The sequence below is a fragment of the Carassius auratus genome, chromosome 5 (assembly GCF_003368295.1).
Source record: "Carassius auratus strain Wakin chromosome 5, ASM336829v1, whole genome shotgun sequence".
NCBI classification, from domain to species: Eukaryota; Metazoa; Chordata; class Actinopteri; order Cypriniformes; family Cyprinidae; genus Carassius; species Carassius auratus.
Genome location: NC_039247.1, coordinates 11,775,678 through 11,802,369, shown reverse-complemented (window position 1 = coordinate 11,802,369; position 26,692 = coordinate 11,775,678). Strand labels below are relative to the sequence as shown.

The window sequence follows — 26,692 nt, the reverse complement described above, 5'->3', positions numbered from 1 at the left end:
GGATTTGATCTCTTTTTACTCAACAAAGCATTATAATGGGGCATAACACTATTTTGAGAAATCCCATTCAATTATATTTTGGCTAGCATATTTTTATTTATATATGGGATAGAAAAATGTGAATTAAATTGGCAGGGAATAATTGAACACAGTTTGAGTAGGGTTGGGATTTGAGTTCCTATTCAAAACCAGTTCCATTTAAAAATATCAACTTAAATATTATAATTTTTGTATGTATTAAGCAGACACTTCTATCAAAAGCAACTTACATTGTATTCAGGCTATAATTGTTTTTTTTACCAGAATGTGTGTTCCTTGGGAATCAAACCCACAACCTTTTGCACTGCTAACACAATGCTCTACCACTGAGCCACAGGAACATTTGAAACGGAACTTTTTTTCCAATGTTTGCATTCTTATGCTGAAGAAAATGAAGCACTTAAAACTAGTGTTTTAGTATAAAAAGAGTATAAAATGCTTTGACACTACTTAACATTCTGCTATATGCTTCATCATTCTCTTTTTCTTTTAACTGGCTTTCTTTCTCTCCCTTCCTCACATAAAAAACAAATACTGGTCAAATTCTCAAGGCAGATGCTGCATTATGTCTTTTTAATTGATTTAAATCATTCCAAATACCTTTTATTCTATGAGAGAGAGATTGAATGAGAGAGAAGGAGAGAGACTGAATACACAGTAGAGGAAGGGTGCAGATGCTGAGACAGACCAGATCTTGTCTTCTAATTGGATTTCAGCCTCTTTTCATTTGTCTTCTGTCTTTTAAATAGGCATGTCTCGGTCCAAAATATTCTCCTCAAACAGCAGGCTTCCATCCCTGCCTTCCTCTTCCCCTCTTTATTCTGATGCGCCAGGAATAGATCTAAATAAACAGGCATCTTCATAGTCACGTCTCTAAGGACAGTTCACATGGTCACAGCACTTTGGTGTGGCATCTATCAGTATCATTGTGCAAGCAGCACATCAAGAAGGCACAAGTTACCTTATATAGAAAAGAAAATAGCCCAGAAGAAAAAAAAAAATCACTAATTTTCTTGATGCACTGAATAAATTCCATCTGATTCATATACATCGGTCCTGAAATATGTTAATCGTTGTACATTTTTGTTGGTCAGTAATCTTTTAAATTACTTCAAATCTTTATAAACATAAAATACATGTATAAATCATTACATGTGAATCAATAGCAACATCTTAGGGTGCGTCCCTTCATGTATTCAGTTCACTGGGAAGACACTTTCTGTTCCATCTGCAAATAATAAAACTTTTATTTAATATGCATAAGATGAGCAATTGAGAACTGATGTTCAATTCTACTGTCAATAACACAGCTATTGATCAACAAGGAAAGCATCATAACAATTGTGTGTGTGTGTCAACACTACCATTCAAAAGCTTGGGGTCATTCAGTTTTTATGTTTTTTTTTTTTGTTAAGAAATGATTCCTTGATTTCAGCAAGGACACACTGTATTGATGCAAAGTGGAAATAAAAACATTTAGAATGTTACAAAAGATTTCTGTTTTAAATAAATGCTGTTTTGTTGGAGTTTCTATTTATCAAAGAAACCTTAAAAACAGTTTCCACCAAAATATTTAGCATGACAACTGTTTTCAAAATTGCTAATAATAATGCATGTTTCTTGAGCCTCAAATCAGCATTTAGAATGATTTCTGAAGCATCATGTGACACTGAAGAAATAGAATTCAGCTTTGCCATCACATGAATAAATCACATTATATATTACAATAGAAGACATTTCTTTTCAAATGTGACTGTATTTTTGATCCAACAAAGATCTGTGAAAGTATTTAACATTGAGATTAAGTACATCCACCAAAAAGCAATGTGCATTGCGTAGCTAATTTCAATGAAAAATGCAGAGGCATTGCAGGGATTTGCAGTGACTTTCCCTTTATTCTGTAGTTCATCAAAACTATGTGGGGACGGATGCTGAGAAGAACCCCTTCTTCCTGTCTGTGGTTCTGTCAGACCAGAACAACCAGAGGATCCCACAGTATCGAGCCATCCTCTGGCGCAAGACGGTGAGTCAGCCACTGACAGGTAACAGCATGTGTGTGCATCACTTTGGCTCTGTGCAGTGACTCACAAAACAGATTGACCTCTTCATGAAGTGACTCTACATTGTTTGGCTCTGTTGTCTCAAAGGTGGTATGTGAAGACTAAATGCCTAAAAAAAACATGAATAGCACATGGTATTTAATGTCACTTTCCAATGATCAACAAGGTCTCGTTTATAAAACCCTGTTTCGTAGCTTCCAGCAATACTGGCTTGTTATGCCGTGTCATATTTCACTTCATGTTGTATTAATTTGTGAAATGTGGCCTTCTCCTTCAGGGTACTCTAAAAATCAGCCTTCCATACAGTCCAACAAAAACACTATCAGTCAAATCTATATTAAGGTAGGTCTGTTTGTAATGCATTTTTCTTGCCTGTAAACAAATGCACATGAAAAGATTTAATTTGAGATTTGCAAATTCATTCATTCGAGCTTTCACCTTCCAGTGCCATGAATGTGGACCGTTTTGAAAAGGGCCCGAGGGAGATCCTTAACCCAGAGATTCAGAAGGTGCCCACCCACACCTGTCAATCAACATCACGTCACCTGCTCTGTTAATTACTGTCTGTTTCTGCTCTGGTTCGTTGTTCTGCTTCATAATCACTCTAGGATTCGAATGCAGGCACAATCTGAGCTGCTGTTGCACCAGAGAGCCTTGCTTTTGTGGAAATGTGTGCCGCTAATCAAAGGCGATTGTCAGAGGCATTCAGATATTTGAATACATGAATACGCTCTCTGTAATGTTTGTGTAACCCACACTATTAGTGCTCCTAACTGGTGTTTAGAAATGTAACCTCGATGGAAACTGAATGTTTTATTGTACAGAGATATAGTTGATGTTTTGAACTGTTTTCTAATTGTTGGCAGGAGTTACTGGTGCTGGAGGAGCAAGAGGTGTGTACTGTCAGATGTGTGGATGTGGTTGATTTGTGTATGAAATGAAAACAAATGACCTTCTTAATTATTTCTATATCCATTTTTGTATGAATTAACGCTGAATGCTCATCACATGTGTTTGTATATTGTTACAGGGCAGTGTAAATTTTAAATTTGGTGTTCTTTATGCCAAAGATGGACAGCTGACAGATGATGAAATGTTCAGCAATGGTGAGCACAGAACCACTCATAACATGCTCATAATACTAAATATTTCTTTCCCTTTCTGCTGACTGTTGAATACTAATTAGTAACAGCCAAACAGACATAGATTCTGATAGACATCAGAAATATACCATATTTATTCTTTATTATAATTCACATTAACTGTAGAATGTGACCAGCACATGGTAGCTCCCTTGATGTCACTTAAATGTATTAATGCGCTATGTTCAAGGTTTATGTTTTTTTGTTTTTTCAGAATCGGGAAGTGAGACTTTTGATAAATTTCTGAATCTCCTTGGTGACGCGATCTGTCTGCAGGGCTGGGCAGGGTATCGCGGAGGACTGGATACTAAGAGTAGGACAAATACACATAAAAAAAATGAATCAAGTGAATTTTGCACATTCATGTTTTTTTCTCTTTCTCTCTCTGTGTTTAGATGACACTACAGGAATAAATTCCATCTACACAGTCTATCAGGGTCATGAGCTCATGTTCCATGTTTCAACCATGTTACCTTATTCTAAAGAGAACAAGCAACAGGTAACTTGTGGCTTAACATAAGCTACATAACACACAACTTGGTACCATAATTTTTGTTTTTTACACTACCATTCAAAGGTTTGGGGTCTGTAAGGTTTTAAAAGTTTCTGAAAGAAGTCACCAAGGCTGCATTTATTTGATCTAGAATACGGTAAAATATTAATATTGTGAAATATTTGTACAGTTTTTTTTTTTTTATGTATCCTTGCTAAATAAAAACATTAATTTTATATAAAAAAAAAAATCTTACTAACCCCAAACTTTTGAACAATCTAGTGCAGTGGTTTTCAACCTGTGGTCCGCGGCCCATATGGCAGGTGGGCCGCCAATTATTTTCTGTTCATTTCCAGTCCATTCTAGGGCTGTGCGATTAAAAGAAAACGTCCTAAAATCACGATTTGAGCGTGCGCATATGCCTAACTCCAGGTTCACACACTGTCTGTGATGCACCTTTTTTCTGAGCCAATGTTGACGGATCAGAGCGTTCTCACTGCGGTAAAAGGCTAGAAATAAAAACGTGCGAAAATAATTCATGTCTAACACATGAGCATAGAGTGAATTTGTTAGTGAACAGGATGCAGTTTAAGTGAGAGGAGACACGTTTTAAATGTGCACACTCTCTCCTCGCAAAGCAGCGTGTATCTGAGCAAGCACGACCGGTTTTGTGACAGAGCAAAGGAAATCTGCGTGCGAACAGAGAGATTCGCACTCGTGCATTATTTTAATGTGCTTTTGCGTTATATTTATGCGCTCTCACTGCTGACCGCATACACATACTGTATACACACTGCAAACACCTGAGGCACTGCTACAATTAATGAGCTCTATGAACAATGCATGACAAAAAAGAAAAAAAAGTCCCTGTATACAGGATTTTTTTTTTATTTATTTTTTTTGCCACAAGTCTATACATTTTTTTACATCTTCACTATAGTTATAATTTTGACTTATGTCTGTTCTAGAGATGTTACAACTTTTTGATAAAGCTCTGATTGGTTTTCTTTTGGAAATATGTTTCAAATTAATCCATTTATGACTGTAAAAGCACAATTGCAAAATTGATCAAAAAAATTGCGATAGTTTTTTTTTTTTTTTTTTTTGTCCATATCGCACAGCCCTAGTTTATTCAATAAATATAGTTTAAAATCTAGCTTCTGAGTACTAAGTTATTAACCCAACAATAGCGGGGTCAGTTAATTTTTTTGAAGTGGGCCGCGCAAACATATGTGTTTGGTTGTGTGGGCCGCGAGTTGAAAAAGGTTGGGAACCACTGATCTAGTGGATTTATAGATCGGTCAGTCCTGGATATATATCAGCCAGTAATGAATATTACATTTTTCATCCTTATTATTTTTAAATTTAGATCACCTTTGTCATAATTTAAAGCTCTCTTAGAGTTAACCTTCGAACACATCAATAATTTAATAACAGTGTTAAATGTAATGTTAACTCTGTACGTAATAATTTTGTGCTGTCTAAATTTTGCATTTGAAATGACTTATTTGACACTTTTTAATAGACGAAATGGTACAGAATTTTAATATCTGTCATACAGCCATTATCAACCATAGTATGACAATATATATCAGATTTTCATATCAATATTCTCAGTCCATTTCTGATATGATCACTGTCCATTATCCAAATGGGATTTTCTAAAATCCAGTAACCACCAAAAACAGCACATCAATGTAAAACTACAAATAGAATGAGAGAAAGACAAATAGAGAACAGAGGACAGAGACAGAGAGGTAGGGAAGAATCAAAGGGAAATCTGAATGATGATGAGATCGAGAAAAGGGAGCTGCATGTGTTTGTTGAGGCACAAAGGAGGCAGTCTGCAGCTCAGTAGGTGGTGAGGGGAAAACAGGCTATATTTAACATCCAAAAGCACTGGACATCACAGCGATCAGTCTCTCCCTCTCCTTTCTCCGTTCCCATTCCCCCTTCCCCCCTCAGATCCATATCCTGATTACATCAAGCATCAAACACTTCAGTCTCTCTCACTTCATATCCCTCTCTTCTCTTGATTATATCACACAGTAATCCTTCTTTTTCTCTCCTTCTGTTTCTCACTTTTCTATCAGATCATATGTCTGATTGAGTACAAGTAGCGCTCTTGTGCGCTGGATTGCTTGTGGAAGCATTCACAATAGCAGGATTTTCAAAGTATTTCTGTCGGTTCAAGGTCTCGGCAGTCTACAGCCGAGAGCCTCTTCAGCGCTTCATGTCAATAGCTACCTTTACCATTGCTGAACCGCTCATGAAATGAGCAGGAGAGTTGATGCGCTCTAAAAGTCGATTGCTGACCCATTAAACCATGCAGACAAACCAAACTGTCAGAAGACTCAGAAATCAAGTAGAGTTCACGTGGAAGGGGGAGTCTTTTCTTGAAAAAAAAATTTTCTTTAAAGTTGACCAAAAAATTCACTCATCATTTTCTCACCCTCATGTCATTCCAGGCCCGAATGAGTTTCTTTCTTCCGTGGAACACAAAAGAAGTATTTAAGAACCTTTACAGCTGTTTTCAGTTCAAGTGAATTCACACTGTAGCTCCAAACAGAAAAAAAAAACCATGTCATACAAGCACCATCAAAGTAAATGGTGCTATGCAATTATATTGGTCTGATGATATTTTCTTCTTCTCTCCAGCCAAATAATTGTTTTTAGGAAATGTTATTCACAATTTTGGAAATTTTATACTAAAAATTCTACTGTGGCATGAACACCATACAGGTTTGGAAGGGCTTTAGGGTGAACAATTTTGGGGGGGATGGTGGGAGGTTAACAGGCTGATCCTAGAAGACTCAACCCTGCTTGTCAGATGCTAGAAAGATGTGGGATTCAGTCATGAAAGCCTGTTTTATTGTTCAAGTGTTACACAGTATGTCACTGGAAGGATGCTCTTGTGTAAGGAAGTAAATATTCATTCCTGTCACACCCCATGGTCACACCCATGTATCTGTGTCTGGATGCATCTGTGTGTGTGTGTGAGAGAGAGAGAGAGAAAGAATGAGAGAGATACTGGTGGAGAGGGGCAGGTGAAAAGCAGCCATGTAGTAATTGAGCTTTAAGGGGGTGTTTTATGTGTATGTGTGCTCTTGAGATAAAAGATAAATGCTCGTTTCTGGCCATAATGGCCAAGACTCATTAACAAGCTCAATTATGCTTTCTGGCTAACAGGCTTGAGGTGTCAGAGGTCATATAGCAGCTTTTGAATGTCCACACATGCGCACAGGCCAAACGCACCAACAAACCCACACACATAGGCATGTGCTCTTTTCAAAATGAAACTTTTATCCTTCATTTGTTCATACTGGAGAGAAATAAAATGGTTATATACTTTCAGGAAACAAAAGCAGCCTTTTGAAATATGCTCATGAATGCATGATTATAGTTTTCATTATTGTACTCTGTGCAGGTAGAGAGGAAGAGACACATTGGGAATGACATCGTGACCATTGTGTTTCAGGAGGGAGATGACGCCTCGCCGTCCTTCAAACCCTCGATGATTCGCTCCCATTTCACACGTATCCTTCATCCTCAAGCTGAGTGGAAATGATGCAATGAGTCACCCAATGACAGTGATTAGGCTATTTATGGCTGATGTTTTTTTCTTTACAAGACAAAAGTTAAAAAATAGATATAAATTCATTTAGATTTTTGTGTAAATTAGCTTTGCACGTCAGGCAATTCAATGATTTCCTTTACGTACCCCACAGATATTTTTGCCTTAGTTCGATATAATAGCCAGAATGATAGTTACAGGTAAAAACTTTTATTTGAAAATTAAAAGTATGTTAAATGTTGTTTTAAAAATATATTAAATATTAATTTATTGTATATACACTACTGGTCAAAATGTGGGTTAAGTTAGATTTTTAAAAAATTTAATTAAATTACTTTTATTCAACAGGGATGCATTGAATTGATCAAAAATGAATGTAAAGACATTTAGAGTGTGACTGAATGGTAGTGTATATTATTTGTATCTTAATCATTTTCTTATGTTGCAGGTTGAAGATTTTCTCAGAGGAGAGTGTGCCGCTGTTTGGCCCTCCCCTCCCTTCCCCACCAGTGTTCACTGACCACCAGGAGTTCAGGGACTTTTTACTAGTTAAATGTTAGTAAATTCACCAGTACATAGAGCTTTTTTCATAATGTTTGTTTTCATAATCTTTCACCAAAATGTAACAACATTTTTCTGCTGATGTAACCAAGCCTGTCAGCTGTGAACACCAGCCATATCACATACTATTAATAATATTCAAGGCATTAAATCTAACTCTACTAATGTTCCATCTCACAGTGAATTTTTTATCCCAGTCAAAAATAGATTATATTACATCATTTTAAATGTGCATTCATGTTGTCTGCAGCACACAGATCTCCTGTTAGAATGTACACCTGTGCTTTTCTCTTGCCAGCTTTAATGATTTGTTTTGGCTCATGAACTCCAAAAGCAGATGCTTTCATTAGACAGACCTTGTAAAATGTGTCATGTTGTTGTGTCATGTCAGGGTAATTCTGTTACATAATACCTTTATCCCTCTGTCTCCTATAGTAATAAATGGAGAAAAAGCCACTCTTGAGACCCCCACTTTTGCTCAGAAACGTCAGCGTACACTGGACATGCTGATTAGATCCCTGTACCAGGATCTGATGCCTGACATGCCCAAGGTATGGACACTGTTTCTCAGTTGGGGCCAGGGCCCACTAGAGGGCCTCAGCAAACTTCCAAGAGGACCTCAAGATGGTTTAAAATAAAACCTTTTAATTCCATGAAAAAAAAAATAATAAAGTCAATATGATTGCTCATTTTTCTAGTTATGCCAAGTTTTAAAATATTTTTTGGTCACAACTTGTAAACGATATATAAACAAAACAAAAAAAAAATCCCTATCCACTAAATTACAAAGAAGAGCCATGGGGCCTTGGAGTTAAATAGATTGAGAAACATTGATTTAGCACAATATTTTTTCATAAATTTCACTACATATATCCTCAAACTTTTACCTCAATTTTCAGTTTCTTCACACGTTTCTCTTTTAGTCTCTCCTTTAGCCCTTTAATTCTGTTGCAGTCCCCTGTTAGCTGGCACCAGAGATGGACATTGTCTTTTTATTGATGTCTATGAATGTTTCCATTGAACAGATCTTCTGTTCTTCATTTAATAGTGTTGGGATTCAAGAACCGGTTCCGTTTATTTTAATGAAAGAGCAAGACTTTTGCTGAATAATTCAAAAACTAAACTGACTGTAAACCTTTCTGTTGTTTTTGCTCTCATTTGCAACAACAAGTAAACAGTTCAACCAGTGAGGTTTTATTTTTTTAACAAATAAATCTTAGACCTTGAGTCAAGTCTTTATCAAAAAGATGAAGTATTGTATAGTACAAATCTTTTTTAAAAAGGGGAAAGGTGCTGCTGAAAGAGCTATTAACAGAATTCAAGTAGAATCAGAATTTAAACATTATTTCATTCCTTTCTCTATCTACGATGGCTGGAAATGTACAGTGGTGTTGTCACGGTTTTACGCTGCCTGAAGGAATACGGAGTCGAGGATAAACGGAATTAGGCTTTTAATATATCCAACACAGGGGATATCCAACATGGAGCACAGAGGTAGACACATGTAAGTAGCAAGTGTCACAAGTGAGCTGCAAGTGAGAAGACCCGACAACACAGAACTGAAGGGACACGGCTTATGAACAACAGATAATTGGGGAAACACAGGTGGATGGAATCATTAAATTAACAGGGACATGGAACACATGAGGAAGATAATGGACACACCTGGGAACTAATCAAACACGGAAAGACAGAAACTGGGTCACGGGCAAAAACACACTAAATGAGTCCAGGTGTGTGACAGTACTCCCCCCTCCCGGTAGGTGCGTCCTCGCACCGTAGAAACAACAGGGGGAGGCGTGGGTGGGAACTTGGGAGGAGGTTCCGGTGGAGGACGGACTCCCAGGAGGGGGCCAGCAGACAGGGACCACAGAAGGAGGAGCCAGATGGTCCACCAGAGACCAGCCAGGACTGAGATCCAAGGTGGAGTCGACGGCGGGAGGAGCCATGGTGAAGGAAGGGTCGACGACACCAGGGGGCCGACAGGCGGAGACTGCACCGGTGGGTGAGGAGCCCAAGATGGAGCAGCACAGCCGCAGAGCCAGGGTGACGACGAGGATCCGGAGGGCCTAGGTGGAGCTGAAGGCTCAGGCGACCAAGGTGGAGGCGGGGTCCCGGCAGACCGCTGTGGAGCCGGAGTGACCGAGGATGGAGGTGGAACCGGAGGGAAGGAGGAGCCTGACAGAGCCGGAGGGATGGAGTGACGAGGTGGAACCAGAGGAGTGGAGTCCCGAGGCGGCGGATGGTCGACGACTGACCAAGGTGGAGCCGGAGGGACGAGGGAGCCCGGTGGAGCAGGTGGGATGACAGGCCACGGTGGAGACGAGGGAGCTAAGAGCCAAGGCGGAGCCGCTGGGTCGAAGGACCGAGGAGGAGTCCAGGGCTCGGAGGCTGGAGGCGGAGACAGGGCCTTAACAAGCCAAGGCGGAGCTGGAGACTGGCAGTCCAGCGGCGAACCATCGCGCCCCGATGGCGCGGACTGAGGGTGAGCTGCGGGACTGACTGGCACCAGCAGGGATGACGAGGAACTGGCTGGTCTAGGAGGAGGAGAGAGGAGAAGGATGGGAGGAAGGACAGGAGGATCAGGACTGGACGGAACCAGCGAAAGAGGAGTAGAGGGACCAGCAGGTTTGGGAGGAGGCGGGAGAGGGAGGCTGGGAGGGAATACAGGAAACACAGAAGATTCAGAGCTGGGCGGAACCAGCGGAGACACAGAAAATTCAGAGCTGGGCGGAACCAGCGGAGACACAGAAGATTCAGAGCTGGGCGGAACCAGCGGAGACACAGAAGATTCAGAGCTGGGCGGAACCAGCGGAGACACAGAAGATTCAGAGCTGGGCGGAACCAGCGGTGAAACAGAAAAATCATGGCTGGGCGGAACCAGCGGAGACACAGAAAATTCAGAGCTGGGCGGAACCAGCGGAGACACAGAAGATTCAGAGCTGGGCGGAACCAGCGGAGACACAGAAGATTCAGAGCTGGGCGGAACCAGCGGAGACACAGAAGATTCAGAGCTGGGCGGAACCAGCGGAGACACAGAAGATTCAGAGCTGGGCGGAACCAGCGGAGACACAGAAAATTCAGGGCTGGGCGTAACCAGCGGAGAAACAGAAAACTCAGGGCTGGGCGGAACCAGCGGAGAAACAGAAAACTCAGGGCTGGGCGGAACCAGCGGAGAAACAGAAAACTCAGGGCTGGGCGGAACCAGCGGAAATGGAGCAGAGGAAATGACTGGAGGAGGTAGGAGTGGGAGACTGAGAGGGTATACAGGGGAATCAGGGCTGGACGGAACCAGCGGGGAAACAGGAATATTAGGGATTACCTCCGTAGACCAGTCAATCAGATCCAGAACTTGCTCCATATAACTTTCAGAGACTGTATACAGCTCACCCTCAGTTGCAGGAGTGTGGGCAGGGCTTTCCTCCACGCCCTCGATCTCCACGAGGACTCCCACGATGCACGGTGTTGCCGGCTCACACACCTGGTCAGTCGCGCTCTCGAGTTCCGGCTCCCTGTCAGTGGATGGCTCGGGCTCTGCGGCTGCGGTGGGCTCTGGCTCCGTGCGGCGTGATGGTGGCTGGCTGGTCTCTGGGTCGGGAGTGGGGCTGGCGAGGTCCTCTATGGGGCAGACGGTGAGAGATGAGCCATTTCTCGCCAGAGTCCACTCCACGAATGCGGCGAAATCCTCTCGAGGACCATCTTCGGACGACAACGCTCTGCATTTGGAGTTCAGGCTGGTGTTGTAGAAGGTGCAGAGCGCGCCGTCCGGGTAGCTGGTGGCATTAGCTAATAGGAAAAACTGTCTGGTATGGTCCTCGAGAGAACGTCCTTCCTGCTTCAGCAGGAGGATGAGGAATTCGGGACGATAGAGGGGATCCATAGACACTAAGAAAAGAAAAGACTGTGAAAAAACAAAAGCAAAACGGAGGGAAGAACACGCAGTTTTCTATTTTCTCTTTTGAGGTCGGGTCTTCTGTCACGGTTTTACGCTGCCTGAAGGAATACGGAGTCGAGGATAAACGGAATTAGGCTTTTAATATATCCAACACAGGGGATATCCAACATGGAGCACAGAGGTAGACACATGTAAGTAGCAAGTGTCACAAGTGAGCTGCAAGTGAGAAGACCCGACAACACAGAACTGAAGGGACACGGCTTATGAACAACAGATAATTGGGGAAACACAGGTGGATGGAATCATTAAATTAACAGGGACATGGAACACATGAGGAAGATAATGGACACACCTGGGAACTAATCAAACACGGAAAGACAGAAACTGGGTCACGGGCAAAAACACACTAAATGAGTCCAGGTGTGTGACAGGTGTAAGAACTTGTAAGTTTCTGCTCTGCTCTGTCTTTCCGGCTGTTTCTGGGTCAGTCCCTCAGACCCATCTTTATCTGTACCGCTCCTGTAGGTTCCCTTCTCTCCGCAGAACATGCTGAACCGACGCTCATTCAGCGACGTACTGCCAGAGTCGCCCAAATCCGCCCGTAAAAAAGAGGAGGCACGTCAGGCTGAGTTTGTTCGAGTGGGACAGGTAGGATCTACAGTTGTCTAAAAGTTAATGTCACAATATGAGTAATGTTATTTATAACTATGATATTGTGTCCAGGCCTTGAAGCTGAAAACTATCGTTCGAGGGGATGCGCCCACCAGTCTAGTCACCACTGGCCTTTGCAGGAAAGAGGTGAGAGGGCAAGAGGAAAGTGAGACAGAGGCTGTTCTTTTGCTTGTGGTCCATCTCTAAGTGTTTGTTCCTATGTTCACGGCAGCCATGGGAGTCACAGTCGTTCTGCAGTAGCTTCCCGTATGATATAGTCTGTGGAGATTCATGGGGACAGTCATTACTGGTCGCCACAGATTCAGCAGGGGTCATGCTACTGGAGGGTGAGAATGCTTTTTCATGAGAAACAACACAATTGGTCAGTGTAGCTAGCTGTTTTCTTAAAAATGACATGCAAAATGTGAAACACAAAAATAAATTTTGATGCCGCTTTTTTCCATACAATATAAGGGAACAGCAAACAGGGACTGTCAAACTTATAAATGACAAAAAGCACAAAAATGCTAGTGCCAGCTATTTGTGCACCAGATTTCAACATGAACCATCCTGCTTAACATTTTTTTGTGGTCTATGGAAGAAAGAATAATCATACAGGGTTGGAACGTGAGCATGAGCAAAAAAAAAAAAATCATGTTTTTGACAGAAGTCTCTTACGCTCACTCAGGCTGCATTTTTTTGATCAGAAATACAATGGAATATTTTGAAAAAAACAGGAATATTATGAAATATTTTTACAATTTAAAAGAACAGTTCTCTATTTTAATGGTTTAAAATGTAATGTATTCCTTTGATGGGAAAGCCGAATAGTCTTCATTGTCACAATCCTTCAGAAATCTCTCTAATATGCTGTTTTGCTGCTCAATAAATATTTCATTTAAATATCCTTGTTGAAATTTGTTGTTTGTCAGTGTTGATAGCCTGATGACATCACGCCGATATATAGTGGGCATTTCGAGTTTGAAAATTCCTTTTCTCTCTCTCCCACTTTGCTTCCTCTTAAAAATTACTATCTTATCAAAAAAAAATAAAAAGGATAGAAACAAAACAGTTGTGCTGATTTCTTTTTTATTTTTTTATTTTTTAATAGCCTTAATAATCATGAGTAATCCTCTTTTTTGTTTTGAGGATTCTTCAAAATAAAATTTATAATATAATTTATAATAGAAAAATTATTGTGTAACATTATAGATCACTTTAATTGCACTGTTGATTTGGGCTGGCAAGACCACAACTTAGGTGCCCTTAAACAAGGCACCGAACCCCCAACTGCTCCCCGGGCGCCGCAGGATAAATGGCTAACCCACTGCTCCGGGTGCACGCGCACACACACACTTTGGATGGGTTAAATGCAGAGCACGAATTCTGACACAGCACTTTTTTGAAAAAAAAAAAATGAAATCTGACCACCTCTGTCTTTTCTTTTAGCATCAGATCCACTCTTCCCCAATGCAGGTATGTAATGCAAAACCACAACACTACAGTAGAAATAAATGCTTATAAATAATATTACAAAACATTTCTAAATGTATCCAGTAGTGATAGATAGCAAATGTGTCTGTTAATCGAAGCAAGCGAATCTCAGTGGGGGATTGAGTTACCATACAAACCACAAACTATTCTTGCTTTGCATGCTGGTCTAGATACACCAACTCTGCCTCCGGTGCAGGTATTTGACAAAACCTTGACTGTAAAACAAATGCACGTCCTTGAACCTCAGGATCTCCTCATTGCAAGAGCAGATAAGGGTAAGATATGTGTTTGTTTTTATATTTAAATGAACATATGATTATGGCACTGTTCTGATGTGGGTTGAAGAAGGGTTGTGAAATGATCTGCCAAAAGATAGAGAGCGTGAGAAAGAAAGAGACCAAAGCAACGCGGCAAAGGAAACTCTTGGTATTTGCTCTCATGAGCATCTTCAGCCAACAGGGACTAGCACAAAATGGTATCTCCAGCACACACACATGCACTATCTCTGGTTTGTATTGTCTAGCTCATTATAAAGAGAAGCCCAGAGTAGAGATCCGTGTAATTTAGAGTCTACCTCCATCTTCTATTCTGATCATTAGTTCAAGACGGTGTACAGCAAACTCTCACTCTGATTGGAAAGCACAGCTTCTGCAGAGGGAAAATAATGAATCCATCATCAACTCGGTCACCAAGCAACTTTCATTCACTATGACAGGCATTTGAAAACCAAACATGTTGCATAAGCTGAGATGTCATTCAGTTTGATGAGACAGGGCTCTCATTTGTTGTGAGCCTAATATCAAATAGTAACATTACTGAAAGCTGTTGTTTGTAGAATTCACTAAAAAATAAGAATTAATCACACTCATTTGAATATTTAAACATATCCAACGTGCTTGAGTCTTTTTACATCAAATTAAGCTTTAAGTTCCATTGCTTTATATCCAGTTTCATCTGTGTTGCAGGGAAAGATGCTCGACTGTATGTTTACCGACTGAGCACGCTCAAACGAGGGATCGAGGAGCGGCAGCTTGTCCGCACCAAGTGTGACAGTCGAGAGAACAAGCTTGAGAAAACCAAAGGTGCGAAAGAAAGACCTCAGTCATCACCCACCCAAATATTTGAAATGATGACAATATTATTAAAACTCTAAATATGGGTGTTGGTGAAGAAACTTTGTGAAATTGAAGCTTTTCAATTTACAAACAAGTAGTTAAGCCAAGTAAAGCCATGCCATCTCTTTGACAAAATTGAAGTTTTTAATAATTATCTAATAAAACGATCAAGTAACAGAACTGTGTTTCCTCAGGCTGCCATCTCTACTCCATAAACACGCATCATGGGGTGGAGCTCAGAATCATTGTGGCGATAAGAAACAAGCTTCTTCTGATCACCAGGAAACAGTCACGGCTGGATTGCCTCAGCTCTATCGCTACAGTCACAGGGACCACCGACTCACCTGTGGACGATTTCCAATACATACGAGTAGGACACGGATTCAGCACGGATTCTCACACATCATGCATTGAAGTTTGCTGTTTAAGTTAAATGTGTTTTACTGTCACTTGCAGCTTATAGGAAGGGTTCTCACAGACATTTAGCTACTCAACATTTCGGATGCTTGCTGTCCCCTGTCTTAGGAGATCTGCTTATGTGACTCCCCGGTGGTCATGGCCCTGGTCGATGGCCCAACAGGAGAGAACGATCACATGATCTGTGTGGCCTACAGACATCAGTTTGACTTGATCAATGAAAGTACAGGAGATGCCTACAGACTACACCATGTAGACTCCAACCGGGTGAGAAACAACCACTTGAATACATACACTACCATTGAAAAGTTTATGGACAGTAAGATTATTATTTTTTGGAAAAAAAAAAAAAAAAAAAAAAAAAAATATATATATATATATATATATATATATATATATATATATATATATATATTTCTATTTAGCAAGGATGTACTTATTTGATCAAAAGTGACAGTAAAGATATTTATAATGTTACAAAAGGTTTCTTTTTTAAATAAACACTGTACATTTGGATTATTCATCAAAGAATTCAGACAAAAACTTATCACATTTTTCACAAATATATCAAGGAAATATTAACTGTTGATAATAGTAAGAAATTTTTCTTGGGCGCCAAATCAGCATATAAAATGATTTGTGAAAACTGACGACTGGAGTAATGGCTGCTGAAAATTCAGCTTTGCCGTCAGGAATAAATTACATTTTAAAATATAATAAAATATAAAAACACTCATTTGTAATATTTCACAATATTACTGTATTTTGGTATAGAAAATGCAGCTTAGGTGAGCAGCAGTGTACACATTAATTTACACAATATAACATAATCCAGATATCCTTTCTTTTATCAGTACTATTATACAGTAAAAACTGATTTCAGTTTTTGATTTGTAACATCAGTGTCTATTACTTTTTTCCAGGTGAACTTTGTTGCTGCCATAGATGTGTATGAAGATGGAGAGGCTGGACTACTTCTTTGCTATAACAGTTAGTGTCTGTTAAAATATCAGTGACTGTATCTGTGTAAGCAGATCCTCTAAAGCTATACTTCTCTTTCAACAGATATTTGCATCTATAAGAAGGTGTGTCCGTTTAACGGTGCAACTCCTATGATTCAACCCAACACTTCAGACTTCCATTTCAGCTGGAACCAAATGCCCAATGCTATTGGTCAGTACCTTTAGGATCTTGAATATTCTGTATTATTACTTTTTATACAATCCAACAATCATTTTGCATTTGCATTAGTGGAAATAATTACAAATCTCTTTGTCACTTCCTGTGTCACAGTGTGTGCGTTTCCATATATACTTGCATTCACCACTGACTCCATAGAGATCCGGCTAGTTGTTAATGGCAACCTAGTATATACAGCTGTCGTTCCAGAATTGCAACTGACTGCGTCCAGAGTAAGTGTTCCAGCCATAAGGTTATACCTATGAATACCATTGTATAGCTGTATATATATATTTGGTGTAAATTGCATGTTTATTTGGAGTTTTCAAACTAAAACTGGGTCTGCAGTGTTTCCAAGGGGCCAAAATACGGGGGTAGTGTAAAAGAAAAGTGTAACCATAGCAAAAGTTATGCATTTTACAATGAAAACGCACTAGTGTAAATGTAGCCTAAATCTACTGTAATACTACAACACTCTTTATAGAGTTCTTTTCAAAGATAGGGGTCTTTAAGATTTTATGTTTTTGAAAGAAATCTTCTATGATCACCAAGATGCTCAAGCATTTCTTTAATTGAAAATGCAGTAAAAACTGTAACATTATTATTATTATTATTTAAAATAACCATTTTCTAGTTTAATATATTTTAAAATGTAATTAATTTATGTGATGGAAAATTTGTCATTATCATTTTTGAAAAACTGATTTTTTTTTTGTGAAATGCTTTAACTTTTTCAAGATTCTTTGATGAATAGTAAGATTATTTAAAATAGATTTTTGATAGGTATAAAATAGGTAACTATATAAAGGTCTTTACCGGCATTCTTGGTCAATTTAATGCATAATTTTATTTATTTATTTATTTATTTTTTATATATAAAAAAAAATCTTACTGACCACAAACTATTGAATGGTAGTGTACTCTATTAGAAAAGAATTAACAGACTGAAAACATGGAAAACGTATTAACAATGGCAGAAAATGTTTTGATGACAGTATCATTCTTCTGTATGACAATAAATTATACATTTCCATCCCAAACATTTATCACACAGGTCACATTTCTCATTGTTTTTATCTTCTTATTTCTTCCTCTCTTTTTTTCTGTAGTCGGATATCTATTTCATCTCGTCAGCACCTATAAACTCTGCCTCTAACTGTAGCTCCAGAGACACTAGTTCCCAGAGTTCCCCTCAGACTCCCACCGGCTACGAGATGCCTGTCTTCCCTTCACCGCTTGGAGATGGTAGGCTTCTGCTCTTGATGGAACATGTACACATTCTACCTTACTGATTAAAACTGAATTCCCATGCTATTGAACTTAATATAGAAGTTAAACTTGAGTATTTGTGTTCAGTATTTGAGAGTGTGTGATTTTGCTTAAGTATATGATATTTTTGCCTATGTATATGACTTTGCCTAAGTATATGATGCATTTCTTCTGTTTAAGAGTACAGAGTTTCATATGCAAGTCGTCAACCTGTGTTTGTTTATTAGCTTACAATGCATTGGTCTTTTAATCTGTGCGTGGGTTGGGTTGATATATTGCTCTCTTCCATTCCTGGTCCAGATTGTATTCGGATCCCCTACGGCACCAAGCTATCCCTCTACATGTCTAAAGACTCTGAAGGTACTGCAGGCACTTCTGTTGCCTACATTTCCCATGCTGCTTCACTAATGCACGTTACCACGGAGACTCACTCTGTCTTTTATTCAATTAACAGACGCATGTAGCCAGTGTTGAGAGAAATATGCAGCTAACATAATGTGTCCCTTCCTTCTTGCAGTCTCACAGAAAGAATGACAAAAAACAAAAAGCAAGAAATGGTGGCATGAGGAGTCTATGGGAAAAAAGAACAGTAGAGAGAAACAGAATTGAATGAGATAGAGAGGTGGGAGAGGAAATCAATAGACAGACAGAGATACAGATACATAGAGACAGAGACGCTTTAGGGAAATGGGACACATTTGCTGGAGCATGAGTTACCATGGATACTTTTGTCTAAGCCCCTCTTCATACACACACACACACAGTCTGGACGGCCCTTCAGAGCTTAGCACTTTTGTCTACACAAGAGGCCTGAAGAGGGATGTCAAAGATGCTGTGACAAAATTCACATCCTGGTGTTTTTAAACATCCAGCCAACTGTCTGTGTCTGCCATTTTTGCACCATGGGAAAAAACATACCATGACTCATCCCAACATAATCTTCACAATGCAATACATCTGCGTTATACACCAATTACTAACACTTTACTATAAGGCTCAATATGTTAACCTTAGTTAATTCATTTGGTATCGTGAACTAAAAATAAACAGTACTTTTACAGCATGTATTAATCTGTTCTTTCTACATATACATTTCTAACATTTCAAGCTGTATAAACTGACATGAGTTTTTTTCCCACAAACATGAATTAATAATTAACAATGTTATATTTGTGAATTAACATTAACCTGGATTAATAAATTAATAAATGCTGTTAATGTGTAATGCATTAGCTAAATTTAAGCAATTTCACCTTATTGAAAAGTGTTACCATTTCTTGTTGTAAGTTTTTATTTTCTTTCAGTCTGTATATAACAAATTAGATTATTATTATTTTACATATACTACCGTTTGAGGTTTGGTAAGATTATATATATATGTATATATATATATATATATATATATATATATATATATATATATATATATATATATATATATATATATATATATATATATATATATATATATATATATATATATATATATATATATATATATATATATATACATACATATATTATTCCTGGGATGACATTGTGAGACATGATCCATCAGAGATCATTTTAATATGATGACTTGGTACTAAAGAAACTTAGCTGAGCTGCTTTTGTGTAAATCATAATGTATTTTTTTAAGTGTTCATTGATGAATAGAAAGTTCAAAAGATCAGCATTTATTTGAAACAGCAATTATCTCTTGTAATACCCTAAATCTCTTGTAACACTAAATCTAATTGAAGTAGTCCAGGCAGAACACGGCGTGACTGAAGCATCAGCTGACGCTCAGTTGATCGTAACTCCTCCCACTACAATTAATAAGATATATAAGACCCTGCGTACTTACGCTTGCCATAATCTGTCACACAGACACGCACTTACCATTCTCCATCCCCAACTCCTCCTATGCAGATACATGATCACTTAACTGCTCGCCCATGGAGATATATCATCTATCCAGCACATGTTGCTCAGATTGTTCAAAATTTTCACAGTACGGAGTTACTCTACTGGTATATAACTGCATGTAAAAATATCTGGAAATTGTATAGGCTTCAGGGCATTCAAACCTCAGTGAGGTTTTGTCTGCGGTTAGCTCAGATTCTGAACCCTTCAGTGCGAAGCCTGTAGCCAAACATAAGACCTCTACAATATTTTGACATTAATAAGTGGTCCTGACTGAAATCGAATAAAACAAAAGGGCATGTGTGTTGCGGAAGAACACTGTGAATATACCTACTTGGTTTATGTATGTGACGAGTCACTCAAATGCTGGGCTTTTCCTCAGTGATGCAGGTTGAGGCAAAAACATGTTTTGAAAGATGGATTCATGATGTAATCACTCATTAAATCAATTTTGTACATTAAAAAGTCACATAGTGTACCATTACCTTCTTACTGATATAAACACACATTTTTTTGTGTATCTTGCTGTCCCATGGTACAAAAATAACTCTGGAATTCTTTCAGTATATTCCAGACGCACGCATGTATTTTTAATGAAATAGTCCTGTGTTTGATTATGGCCCTCTAATTGCTCAAAATTAACTTAAAAGGGGAAGCATCCTTCCTCGCCTGGAAATTTGTGTATGCTGTTGGACACTGCCATGTCTCAGATCCTCGCTCTTTTATTTAACATGACTACAGTTTTCAAGATTCTTGTTTGTTGATACTAAAAATATGAGTGAATTATTTTCTGAATCAATATGCCTGTAAAAATAAAAAAAGGAAAGAAAGAAAGAAAGAAAGAAAGAAAGTATTAAAAAATGGTATTCACGTTATTCAAGATACTGTAGCAAATAAAGTATCACTAGTACTAGTAACACTACCTCATCTGCATATCCAGTAACACAGCATTTGCATATTGAAGCATCTCACTGAAATAAAAGCAACATTTCTTATGGTTTATGTTAAGCTTCATCTGGTAGCATATACTGTATATGTATGTTGTTTGTCTGTTTTTTTTTTTTTTTTTTTGAGACACCAGTGAAAATAACCCTTCAACATTGCATTTATAACTCAATTTTGGTCCAGTGGCCTAGCGGTTTCCATAATTTCCTGCTCTAGCTCTACCCAGAATTACCCAAGACATGATTTTTGCATGGAATAGTTCATTAACAGACAGACAGCCAGCACTGATTAACTGACTTTCCCTTTAAACACCTGTCATTCCCATGTCCTTGCCCTATCAATTCTTTTAGTTGTCTATATCAAGTCTCAAGTCTTAAGTCAAGCAGATAGAAAATGAGTCAACTGTGATAAATCTGTGGTGCTGAATGGTTACCTTACAGATGTACTGTAAAAAAAAAAAAACTAATTTTAATGTTGTTTTTTTTTGTTTTTTTTTGTTTGTTTTTGTATGTTTTCTGTGCTAATTGACAGCATTAAAAACAAAAATCAATAATGTCCTAACCAATCAGACTTACTAGTAGTGGACCATCAAATTTCCTAAAAATCCCATTCCTGTTCCAGTTTAATGGGCTTTATTTTGTCTATTGGGTTGAATTAACTGTTTTACCTAATCTGGATTAGAATGTTTGACAGTTGACAAATGTAAACACATATAAATGTAGGCTCACTTCACCCAAAAAGCAAGCAATGCCAGTCTGTAAATAAATAACACAACTAGAGTCATCAGATCAAGAGTGAACTGGGTCACAAGTAAAAGTCTAAAAACAGACACCAGTCTGATTCAAGTTCAAGTCATTAGTCTGATGCCCACACTCTAGAGAGATAAAACATATGCAAAATACAATTGTAATATTTCTTAATGTTGCTGTTTTACTGTTTTTGATCAAGTAAATGCAGCCTTCGTGAGTGTAAAGGGCTTACCAACTCAAAACATTAAAACAAAAATTACTGACCTCAAACTTTTGAATGGTAGTCTATGTTTACTAATAGACTGTTGCTTCAGAATTATATTAAACTGTGTTCTAGTTATTCCACAAATGCAAAAAAATAATTTCATTTGAGCTAATTACAGTGTCATGGATCCAGCAGTGACTCTTGTCTGCAAGTGCATTTCTGTATGTGTTTTTACGAAATAAGGCTGTGTGTGTTCTTACCTCATTCTATGCTGAGTAGATATTAATGTGCAGTAGTTCTCGACCTACACCGATTAACAGTGTAGAAGTTACACCTTTAATTCTAACTTCTCATTCTTTAGTTTTGTCTCCTTTTTTCCCTCTCCAACCATCCCTTTCTCTCTTCAAGGTGAAGTTCCCCCAAAACACATCTATAAGATCCCGTTGAGCAACCTAGTTGGACGGAGCATAGAAAGGCCCCTCAAGTCTCCATTGGTCAATAAAGTGCTCACGGCACCTGCCTCCAGTTTGATCGGCCCCACTCCCATGATCTCAAGCACAACCTCCCTCTCACTGTCTCGCATGGAGATCAAAGAGATCGCCAGCCGCACACGGAAAGAACTACTGGGTGAGTGTCTCTCTGTTTGTGCACTCTTAAACTGAAAGCTATCATTATGCTTGTGTGGCACAGTGGGAAGCTGGCAAGAAACATACCGAAAGAAATCTGCTGCAGCATAAGTGCTGCTGGAGATCTGTTTTAAGGTTTGGACATTAAAGCTCCAAGTGGTGCAGCTCAGTACCATTTATTATTAACCTTTCAATTATTAGTGTTAAAAAAAACTGTAACGATACTCGCATACTTGATCTGTTGTAATGCATGTTCTGCAGTCAAACTGAGATGAGACACACATTTTTCATTATGAAGTGTTGGGAGTTAGACATCCTGATCACACATTAGATAAATTGCTAGATGAAGTAGACTGCCACAATTCACACAACCCCCAAACCCCACCCCCCTACTGTTGCACCTCCTGGATGTGCAATTTAATGTTATCTTATAATTACAGCCAAACATGTTGAATTATGATCACTAGTCTATGAATTTGTGTGTGTCTGAGTTTGTCTGTGTCCTCTGTATCTGTTGTAGGTTTGACTGAGGAACCCAGCAGTAAGGCAGATGGTAACTCAGTGAAACAGAGAAGAATGAGCAAGAAAACCAAGGAGGAAGACCAGAGGAGAACAGCAGAGATCAGCACCACTGATCAGCAGTAAGTTTGTCTCTGTATGTCTGTGTGTGTATGTGTGTGTGTGTGTGTGTGTGTGTTAATTGGTGCAATGTTGTTAATTGTTCCCTTTCAAGGGAACTTCGAGCTGCGTCCTCTAGAGGTCGCTATGGGGAACACCTTGTTGTGACCTGTGTCTGAAGCATACAATGAAAAAACACCAACAAGTTGGTCAGAGACAGCCCCTGACATCACTACCAGTGCAGCTATAGATAAATAGGTGCTGGAAGAATACGTCATTGTCTTCTTCGTCTTCATTGACTGTGTTTTTTTAGGAGCGTTTAGGAGTGCAGTTTTCTCGACAGAGGCTTTGCTCATATACTGTGGTGTGTGTGTAGTGAAGAGCAAGAGCAAGCGCAAGCATTCAGCTCTCGAGTGAGTTGGATGCGCTCTGCTGTGCTCATTGACATGCATTCGCGAGACTCTAAGGGGATGTGAGTATTTCATAATTTACCCGAGTTGCCCTTATGAAACAAAAATATATTGCAGTATACTGGAAAATATCATGTAATATATTAGGCATATATTCTTATATATATTTATTTTTTCCAATATATTGCAATATATTGAAAGTGGCAATCATTTGTATATTTTGTAATATATTATATAATATACGTATCATCAATATATTATTAAATGTATTCAAATATATAAAATATATTATATTTGGTACGGTAAGGGATACGCGCTCACCTTTGTTCCATTCTTTCGAGTTGGTTAGACCTTGGTCCCTTGGGCACCACTCAACTAGTGTGTTTTTATTAATACATTTCAAGCAGCGCCCGAGGTCTCTCCCCTTGTGAGGAGTTGAATTCCTCGCTCCGTGGGCTGTTCTCATGGTAGTTTAGCAACGCTCCCCTATACCAAAAAGGGTTTCCTATGAGCATACTACTACCTTTCTGAATTCTGAGTTCTCCTCTCATGTAAGAGTTCTCTGTTTTTCCCAGAGCACCTGGCATCCAGCAGCATTAGGTAAACTAGGTCCTTCCTTCACCTCTCTGATGCGCTGAGTTTTTGGCTAGCTTGCAGTACGCTTACCCTTCTGACTATCATGATCAGGCTGTAGGTTGAGTCCCCCCTTTTGTTGAGATTGTTGAGAGTTGGGGTTGTGCTTCCTCAGCTAGGTAGCCTACTGCTGACCGTTCCAGCATGGAACATACTGCAGATGAAATATGCGGTAGGTCAAGCTCCCCCTCGTTTGACAGCTGGGGGTTTACCCCTCCCCTCAGCTAGAAATTTACTGCTAGCCACTCCAGCATTATTACCATAGATCGAGTTGATGACTCTCAAACATATTGTTTTTGGGATGCACCTTTCCTTCTATTAGTCTTTGCACACTTTCTAAAATCCACACTGTGGTAAGTTTGCATGGTAGAGTTGGTACTCTGTGCTCTCCATGATTCTGGTCTGCACTTCCTTCAGCATGGCGGCATGGGTATATTGTTCCCCATAGCAACCCCTAGAGGATGCAGTTCGAAGTTCCCTTGAAAGGGAACGTTTCAGGTTACGAATGTACCCATGGTTCCCTGAGTAGGGAATGAGACACTGTGTCCTCTAGCTTCCTGCCATGCTTCGGACGCAAGCTTCAGATGAAGAAATGAATGACTTGTTCTCCCAGAGCCTGTTTATAGCCGCACCGGTAGTGACATCAGGGGCTGTCCACAACCAACTTGTTGTTGTTTTTTCATTGTATGCTTTAGACAAGGGTCACGACAAGGCGTTCCCCATAGCGACCCCTAGAGGATGCAGTGTCTCATTCCCTGAGACGTTTTATCAGTTTGTAGAATTGTCAATTAAAAATTTTCACACACACACACAAAAAAAAACATTTATTAAAATATTATACTACAGATTTATATTTATATTTTTAAGTGAAAAAATTGTGAATTTTACAGTTACTGGAAATATAGACCCACACTATATGCACAAAGGTTTGGAGTCATTTTTTGTTTTGTTTTTAAAAATACAGTAATATTGTAAAATATTATTAATTGTAAAATATTTGTTTAAATGTATTTAATTCCTGTGATGGCAAAGCTGAATTTTAAGCATTAATCATTACTTCATTGTCACATGATCCTTCACAAATCATTCTAATATGCTGATTTGGTACTCAAGAATAATTTATTCTTAGTCTTATTCTTACCAAAGCTGTTAAAACTGTAATACATTTTACATGATACTTTTATCAAAATAAAAAAAAATAATAATATTATGTAATTATTTTATCATAACATTATCAATTTCTTTAGTGTACCTTTTGATCAATTTAGTGTGTCCTTGCTTAAAACTGTAATTTCATAAAAAAGTACTGTTTTCTGGTAATAGGCTGAAAATATCATGCTGTAATTTAAGATATATATATATAACCCAGTCCAGTACAGCAAATGAAAGGTTATTTCTGCATGTTAGACATGAATATACCAGCTATGTATACTGACTATAGGGTATGTCCAATCAGAGTGGGAATGGAGTCTGTAGATGGAGAAACTGATGTCCAGCAGCTTTGCTCATCTGGCTCTGAGGTGGAGCCTCGAGGTGATAGCCCACCCACGTCCTGCCCTTTTACCTTCGCCACATCTTTTGAGGAGGATATTTTGGATCTTAAGTGATGACAATCACAGTCTGTGGATCACAGTGCACCTCTCACCTCCTACTAACTTTTACTTTATATTATTCTTTTAACCATGTTATGTAGAATTTTCTGTTTTCCTCAGTCATCTGTGTGTGCAAATGCATCCCCTTAGCTTTAAACTTTACAGGAGAATGAGTTTACAGTGTGGTGATGTCAAAATTTACTCCTGGTGGATGTATGCATGTGTGTGCATATGTGTATGATCCTGTGTTTACTCTATAAGAAAGATAAAAATACAACTAGAAAATCTGATTATCAACTATCATTTCCAAATTCTGTTCGAAGAAGAAATAAATTTACAGAAAATTTCCAAAAACTCCAAAAATCTAAATGACTCAAGGCTGGATTGGTGAGACACATTCTCCATAAGCTTTGGGACAAATCTATAGCTTTGTAGCAAACTTGTAGCCATATGAACAGAAATAAGATAATTAAAACCTTTCTTAAAAGGTCTGAGCCACAATTTAAGTTAAGGCAAAATATTACTTTTCACTCCAAGGCCAGAATGTAAGATTGATGCTCCTAAAACAATGAAACATATTTTTTAACTTGTTATTTTGCGTTTTTAAATGTTTTCTATGTTTGTGATTTGTACTGTACATTGTGTGATTATCAAAGTTGTAAAAAACTCTATATGCATCTCAGGCCAGATGCACATGAACATACAAATGTAAACATATACATATATATACCTTTCTAGTTGTATTATGGAGAAATAAAACTATCTTCTTATGTATATCAATGTTATGATCTAACCTGCCTTCACCCTCACCATGCTTTTAAAGCCTGACATGCAATCACTCTGCAGAAAGGGCAGGAGTCTCCCACAAGTGCCATTTTCAACTGCAGCCGTCAACCACTAGCGCCCTCTATCAGACTGACCATGGATTGCATAAATCATGAGGCAGAAGCGCACAAAAATCATAACACAATTTGGTCACTACATCTGGTAAATCTGCAGCTGGTTACTATGCTAACAGTATGAGCTTTGTCCATGAATATCCGCATTTACAGGCACACAGTCAAAACACATTCTTTAAGTTGTTAAGATGTTGTTTCTTGAAAAGGGCTCTAGATCACCT

The 26,692-nt window shown here is 38.7% G+C and overlaps 1 protein-coding gene across 8 annotated transcripts in view; it reads left to right on the top strand.

The window, feature by feature from the left end:
• LOC113075813 (GTPase-activating Rap/Ran-GAP domain-like protein 3) overlaps positions 1–26,346 on the top strand; it is a 56,092-nt gene extending 29,746 nt beyond the window's left edge. For 4 of the 8 annotated variants that reach the window (XM_026248471.1, XM_026248465.1, XM_026248507.1 and 1 more), the window contains 27 exons: positions 1,944–2,062; positions 2,377–2,441; positions 2,545–2,608; positions 2,966–2,992; positions 3,130–3,205; positions 3,456–3,554; positions 3,637–3,740; positions 7,162–7,270; positions 7,463–7,508; positions 7,757–7,863; positions 8,305–8,420; positions 12,290–12,412; positions 12,488–12,562; positions 12,648–12,762; positions 13,865–13,891; positions 14,080–14,184; positions 14,875–14,991; positions 15,219–15,394; positions 15,550–15,708; positions 16,365–16,431; positions 16,507–16,614; positions 16,735–16,853; positions 17,730–17,865; positions 18,190–18,249; positions 22,102–22,320; positions 22,840–22,960; positions 25,422–26,346. In XM_026248471.1, coding sequence (XP_026104256.1) covers positions 1,944–2,062; positions 2,377–2,441; positions 2,545–2,608; positions 2,966–2,992; positions 3,130–3,205; positions 3,456–3,554; positions 3,637–3,740; positions 7,162–7,270; positions 7,463–7,508; positions 7,757–7,863; positions 8,305–8,420; positions 12,290–12,412; positions 12,488–12,562; positions 12,648–12,762; positions 13,865–13,891; positions 14,080–14,184; positions 14,875–14,991; positions 15,219–15,394; positions 15,550–15,708; positions 16,365–16,431; positions 16,507–16,614; positions 16,735–16,853; positions 17,730–17,865; positions 18,190–18,249; positions 22,102–22,320; positions 22,840–22,960; positions 25,422–25,587 — 2,825 coding nt within the window. In that variant the 3' untranslated portion in view covers positions 25,588–26,346. The remainder of the gene's footprint in view (positions 1–1,943; positions 2,063–2,376; positions 2,442–2,544; positions 2,609–2,965; positions 2,993–3,129; positions 3,206–3,455; positions 3,555–3,636; positions 3,741–7,161; positions 7,271–7,462; positions 7,509–7,756; positions 7,864–8,304; positions 8,421–12,289; positions 12,413–12,487; positions 12,563–12,647; positions 12,763–13,864; positions 13,892–14,079; positions 14,185–14,874; positions 14,992–15,218; positions 15,395–15,549; positions 15,709–16,364; positions 16,432–16,506; positions 16,615–16,734; positions 16,854–17,729; positions 17,866–18,189; positions 18,250–22,101; positions 22,321–22,839; positions 22,961–25,421) is intronic. The other 4 variants (XM_026248496.1, XM_026248514.1, XM_026248479.1 and 1 more) reach the window with 4 other exon arrangements.
• Positions 26,347–26,692: the final 346 nt, after the last annotated feature.